This window comes from Canis lupus, chromosome 5 (assembly GCF_011100685.1).
Source record: "Canis lupus familiaris isolate Mischka breed German Shepherd chromosome 5, alternate assembly UU_Cfam_GSD_1.0, whole genome shotgun sequence".
In the NCBI taxonomy this organism is placed as follows: Eukaryota; Metazoa; Chordata; class Mammalia; order Carnivora; family Canidae; genus Canis; species Canis lupus.
In genome coordinates, this window is record NC_049226.1 from 31,502,407 (window position 1) to 31,508,975 (window position 6,569).

At 56.7% G+C, this 6,569-nt stretch overlaps 1 protein-coding gene across 6 annotated transcripts in view; it reads left to right on the plus strand.

Moving 5' to 3' along the window:
• Window positions 1-5,567, plus strand: part of NLRP1 (NLR family pyrin domain containing 1) — a 40,161-nt gene extending 34,594 nt beyond the window's left edge. For 4 of the 6 annotated variants that reach the window (XM_038536461.1, XM_038536459.1, XM_038536460.1 and 1 more), the window contains 3 exons: window positions 446-587; window positions 1,577-1,621; window positions 2,028-5,561. In XM_038536461.1, the coding sequence (XP_038392389.1) occupies window positions 446-587; window positions 1,577-1,621; window positions 2,028-2,380 (540 nt within the window). In that variant the 3' untranslated portion in view covers window positions 2,381-5,561. The other 2 variants (XR_005359433.1, XM_038536462.1) reach the window with 2 other exon arrangements.
• Window positions 5,568-6,569: the final 1,002 nt, after the last annotated feature.

A 6,569-nucleotide genomic window follows, 5' to 3' on the forward strand; every position in this document is an offset into this window, starting at 1 on the left:
GAGCGCCATTTACTGAGCTTGGGAAACGTAGGGCACGGCCAGTGTGCACTGGACTGGTTCGAGTGGGCCTGAGAGCGGGTCACGGTTGGGACCCCAGACTTACTGCTGGCGGGGTGAGGGTCAGAGGTCCAAGTGGGGGCGATGGAGAGAGGGGGTCCAATTTAGGATGTGCACATAGTACATCTTGGAGTGAGTCCTGACTCATCCAGGGGTGCCCGGCATCCAGACTTGCAGGGAAATTAGGAAAACAGCAGCGGCTGGAGGTGGCAATTAATCTCAGGGCAGGCAATGGTGGGAGTGTCCCCGTGGGGCTGAGTGGGGGCCAGGAAGGCATCGGAAGGTTGGGGGAGAGACCACAGGACGAGCTTTCTCTCTCTCTCTCTCTCTCTCTCTCTCTCTTTCTCTCTCTCTCTCTCTCTCTCTCTCTCTCTCTCTCTCTCTCCAGGAGCTGGAGCTCTGCTACCGCAGCCCCAAGGAACCCCAGCTCTTCTCTGAGTTCTACGTCAGCCACTTGGGGTCGGGGATCAGGCTGCAAGTGAGAGACAAAAAGGATGACACAGTGGTGTGGGAAGCCCTGGTGAAACCAGGTAAAGCCAAGTCCGGGGGGACTCAGAGGGAGGACGGGGAGATTCAGAGACGTGTGCACGTGGGTCTGTGTCATCATAAATGATGGGAGGAGATGGGCCAGGCCTTTTCTAGTCGTGCAACAGCCAGTGAAGGAGCAGGATTTGAACCTGAGTTAATCAGACCGCCAGCTGCACACACCACAGGGGCTCCATGCTGTCCTTGAATTGGGTGTTGACAGGCATGGACCTTCCGCAGAGTTTCTCAAGAATTACAACAAACTAAGGGCCCCCTGGGGGCTCCATCAGTCAGTGCCGCATCTGCCTCAGGCTCAGGTCATGACCTCGGGGTCTTGGAATCGAGCCCACATCAAGCTCCCTGCTCAGTGTCCCCATCTGCTCCTCCGTCCCCCTTTGCCACTCCCCATACCCGTGCTCGCTCTGCCTCAGATAAATTAATAAAATATTTTTTAAAAGGAAGAAGGTGGGGATCCCTCAGTGGCTCAGCGTTTTGGCGCCTGCCTTTGGCCCAGGGCGTGATCCTGGAGTCCCAGGATGGAGTCTCACGTTGGGCTCCCTGCATGGAGCCTGCTTCTCCCTCTGCCTGTGTCTCTGCTTCTCTTTCTCTCTCTCTGTCTCTCATGAATAAATAAATAAAATCTTTTTTAAAAAAATAAAAATAAAAAGAGGAAGGAAAAGGTCAAGGCAACTGTCTCCGATAGTTGAAGTTCTCTCGTTGGGGAGGTGGTTAGTCGCAGCCTGGACTACATAAACCACACGTTCTGGGGTCTGAATGTCTCCATCTCTATGATTACAGCCTCAGTTTCCCCACATGCACGAGGAAGGGACTCCCCCAGGCAATGTCTAGGGGCCCCTGCAGTCCTTGTTCCAGCTCATGGACAGACCCCATCCACAGCTTGTCTTGAGGACGAAAGCATCTCAGAAGTAGGTGAGGTTCCAACAAGCAACAGCCCGCACTGTCACTGACGCTCCTCTGTCTCTGCCATCCCCAGGGGATCTCCGGCCTGTGGCTTCTCTGGCTCCTCCAGCCCCCGCAGGTCAGTGATGGGCAGGCCTCAGGCGCCGGGGCAGTCCTGGGTGCCCCGTGCATCCTGGAGGGGGCTGGGGAGAGAGAGGAAGGGACCTGAGCCTTCATCCCCCACCGGGATCAGGCCTCAGGGGGATGCAGTGTGCCCCAGGGCATAGACCCTCCTCTTTCCCTTACTCTTGCCCAGGGGGGGATCCTCCTGCACAGATGTAGAGGCCAAGAGACAGCCTCGGAGGCCACCGTCTTGGGCCCCACCCAGCCCCAGCCCCAGCCTGGTGCTTGGCCTGATGCTGGCAGGAGGGATGCAGAGGAGGGAGTGAAGAGAGCTGGCGGGGGGTGGGGGGGTGGCAGTCAGAGGCAGGGGCCACTGTGGGGGCCCTTCTGGGTCCACGGCCAGCCTCGCCCTTTCCCCACAGATGCCCCGGCCTGGCTGCACTTCGTGGACCGGCATCGGGAGCAACTGGTGGCTCGGGTGACGTCGGTGGATCCTGTGCTGGACATGCTGCATGGGCAGGTGTTGAGCGAGGAGCAGTACGAGAGGGTGCGGGCCGAGGCCACGACCCCCAGCCAGATGCGGAAGCTGTTCAGTTTCAGCAGGTCGTGGGACCGGGCCTGCAAGGACCAGGTGTACCAGGCTCTGAAGGAGGCCCACCCTCACCTCATCATGGAACTCTGGGAGAAGTGGGGCGGCAACAGTGGCAAGCAGGCGCCTCCTGGCCAGCCCAGCAGCTGCATCTCCAGCACCTGCCATGAGGCCTGGCTCTGCTGACCACTCGTAGGGGCCTCGGCATCTCCATCTGGACACAAGCACATGTCCGAGCACCCTCCGGCTCCGAAGTCTTGGGGCTCCAGCGATGCCCCCGCCCAGGGGGCACCACACAAGGCTCAGCTTTCCCAGGTGGGCTGTCGAGGCGCCACACTACATCTCAGGGAATATCCATCTGCAGCTGGCAGGACTTCTGCGGACCTTGCAGGAGCCTGAGCTGAGAGCCCGGGGTGGCAGGTGCCGCAGCCCAGCCTGGAGCTGTCCCGGGGCCGCTCGGATGCAAGGAGGGGCAAGGGGGCCCTGCGGCTGGTGAGGGTGGGCTCCCGGGGGGAATCGGGGCCAGAAAGAGATTCATTTTTCACTTGAGCCTGTGGGGCTGGGTTTTTGCGTGAACCCAAACTGTGCTCCGTAGTTTCTGAAGGCAAGATGGGCTGCTGGAGCTGGGAGGGGGCAGAGAAGGATGCCACAGGGGAAACGGGGTCTGGACCCCACTTAGACGTCTCCTCCAGCACAAATGGACTCCCTCACCTTTTGCCCGCACTGAGCACCCCTGCCTTGCACTCCCGTGGCACCTGGTGCCCCTCATTCCCCTCAGAGCACTCAGCACGTGGCTTCATACATCCTGCTCCATTGCTGGCCTCCCCGCACCAGACAGGAAACTCTCCAAGAGCGGGAGCCACGTGTGAACTCATCAGTTGACTTCAGAGCCTCGCACAGTGCCTGGCACGCAGGCGAGCATGAAGTGAAGCTTTGTTAGTAGGCACTTGGTAAAGGAACCCTCCCCGGGCACATCCCTCAGCTCCCATCCTGGCCAGTGCACATCCATAGGAACACAGGGCCGCCCTCGGGATGGTCCCCAAGTCGACAAGCCACCCCCACAGTCCCAGGGTGCCAGCAATCTTAGAACAGAACCTGCTGGTGTTAACAGATTTACACCAACATCCTTCTCATCGCAGGGGAGCCAGCTCTGCCCAAGATCAGGAAGCATGAGCTGATTGTAACCCCCACGATGGTCATCCTGCTCCCTCGGAGTCACTTCTCCCCCCCACTCACTCCGGCCCACTCCCCTTGACATCACCCTCTGCCTCGCAGCCCCAGGGATACTCTTCTTGGGCATTCCTGACTCTGAGGTTAAGACAAGATCACCAATGCACAGGCTCCAGCCGGTGCCCTGCATGTGCTAAGACAGGAACATTACGCCTTCCCTTCCTGGGGCCCCATAAACGCTCCCCCTTGCCCACTAACACAGCTCACCCAGCTCCTTGCTGCAGTGACGTGGCTCTCTGACCCCTGCTCGGCTGGGGCCTAAATTCGCACTGTCAGAACACCCCCAAACCTATTATTTGGGACCGCGGGCATTTGCATGTCATGAAACTACATCGTTCCACATGGGGACCACAGGCAGCGAGCTGGGTAGATGGGGTGTCTCAGACTGAGAAGTACATGGGGGGCGTTGGGACTGTAAACTGAATTAGGGGACAGCTCACAGGGGCCACACAGGGCACTGCTGGGGTCTCACAGGAAGACAAGGAAAAGCTACTGGGGAGGCAGGAGGAAGCTAGATCTTGGGAAAAAAAGATGGGGGAGGGAGCACAAAAGGAAGGTCCTCGGGTATTACTAGGTCAGTGGAAGGTGGAGAAAAGCCAGCTGCAACGACTCTTGACTCTCGACTCTCGGATCAGAGCCTCAAAGTGAATAGCCAGTGCCCTCTGTGCCCTAGAGTTTCCCAGTAGCCTTTGCTCCCAGGGGCCCATCTCTCCATTGAGAACAAGCTGTAGTCTGACCAGGGCAGGGAGCCTCTGTCTTTGCTCAAAGGCTGTCAGCCCTCCCTACCTGGGAGCTTCACTCTCAGGACTGCGAAAAGACACCAAGAACCATTAATGTGCCAAGAAAAGAAGCTTTACTGTCCCTGGTCCACCGGGATGACCTCCGTCCAGCCCACTCGATGCCAAGTGTATACAAACCTAGTAACACCCACAAAGCCTCTGGCATCCATTCACAGTCCCCCAGCACAGTGAATTCATACCATCCCACCCCATCCCCAGAGGCAAAACCCATGACTGTATTCCCACTACTTCCTCTGGCGGCCACCAAGACCTATACCCCCAAGGTCTAGCAGAACGCAAGTGCCAGACATTAGATGGACATTTGCTGAATTCACACAAGGAATGAATTCTCAAGGAAGGATGCCTTTTTTTTTCTTTTTAAGATTTTACTTATTCATGGGACAGGTAGAGACACAGGCATGCGTGTGGGACTTTGGGGACTTAGGAGCCCCTCAGTGGCTTTTCTTAAGGAATCACTACCTCAGGACTTCTGGAAGGCAGGCAATACTCGTCCCGATGATGAGAGCAATACAGACTCCCTTGCTCTGGTCCAGGCCCTAATCCTGGAACCAGGGAAGGAAGGGGTCCCAGGGAGAACCCGTGGTCCCCTGTACTGTGGTGAGCCCCAGCCAGGAGGGCGGTTTGGAGAAGGAGCCAGGGAGCAGGGAAATGCCCGGATGGGAGCATGACAGGAGGGCACTTGATGGGAAGAGATGGCATTAGGCAGGCGTCCTTGGCTCTGTCCCTGGTTTCCTAGCAACAGCCGTGGAGCAGGTGGTTGCTAGGCAACTTGGGGCCACCCAGACAGCTGGTGGAGATCCTCCGTCTGCGTGGGCATGGATCAGAACAGCACAGGGCAGCATCAGTGCCAAGAGTGGCCCCTTGGCCCATTACTTGTATTCTCTTGTGTGTTGATTGCTTTAGTTGCACAGAGAACAAGTAACATGAAGTCTGGAAAAACAAGGGGGAGACCATCGCTGTCCCAACGATGCAGGAATGATCACCTTTACCTCTCCAGTTCTGGCCCATCTCTGCAGGAATACATTCCACCCCGTGGCCGTCCCTGCACACGTGGTTTTGAATCCTGCCTTTCTGGCTCGGAATCAGATCAGCTCGAGGACTTGTCAAGAGTCTTCAGGGGACTTCTGTGTGGAGACCATGCACGGTCCCATGGGAGGGGCTGGGGCAGATCCATCATTTAATTCATCAGGTCCTCCTCTTGTTCCCAAGCTGACCTGGCTTCCCACAATTTTCTGCCGTGGTGAGCACTACTGCAGTGCGCACCCTGTTATAGAGAACCTTCCTTTACTCTTAGATCCTTGTCTCTAAATCAGTAATAAAGGGGCGAGATGATCCTATCAGGACATGAATGTCCGCATGACTTTCTCCATCTTGCTGGGCTGCTTCCCTCAGGGGCAGTACCAGCATTCTCAGCACCAAACGGACTGATCTCACCTCACCTGCTACCCATCTATTAAGTCCTTTGCTTGTAAATGGGGAGACACCTTGAAGAGAAAGAGTTGTGCCCAAAGTCGCATGGCCAGCAGCAAGGCTAGTGCTAGGTCGGGGGCCTCACCCCAGCCCAGAGCATGACGGAGGTCTGGAACATCCTGTGCTCCTAAGTTGCCACCAGCTACTTCTGAAGCCATCCACTGGCCATAGAGTGGTGCTTGTGTCTCCCAAACACTCGGAGAGTGTGTTTGCGTTGACAATCTACCATGACAGGAAAGATAGGATGCGGGGGGGTGGGGCGGGCACCTGGGGAGCTCCGTTGGTAAAGCACCTGCCTCGGGCTCAGGTCCTGATCTCAAGGTCTTGGGGTCGAGCCCCACATCAGGCTCCCGGCTCCACAAGGGAGCCTGCTTCTCCCTCTCCCTCTCCCCCTGCTCATGCTCTGTCTTTCTCAAATAAATAAATAGAATATTTTTAAAAAGAGAAAGAGAAAGGAAAGTACTTAAAAAGTCCCAGTCTGAAGGAGAGGATGGGGATCCCTGGGTGGCGCAGCAGTTTAGCGCCTGCCTTTGGATCAGGGCGTGATCCTGGAGACCTGGGATCGAATCCCACGTCGGGCTCCCGGTGCATGGAGCCTGCTTCTCCCTCTGCCTGTGTCTCTGCCTCTCTCTCTCTCTCTCTGTGACTATCATAAATAAATTTTTAAAAAAATTAAAAAAAGAAAAAAGAAGGAGAGGATGATATTCAGGGGTCCTGGTCTTTGCCCCCAGGAAATCCCTTGCCCGGGCTCTGGAGCTGTCATTGGCCAGTCTGAGAAATATTCAAAATAACCCATTGCACAGTGGACGTGTCTTTGGGGTGGGGCTTTGGATCCAGGGCCTCACATCTCACGTGGTTGTTGGGTGCTCATGGTC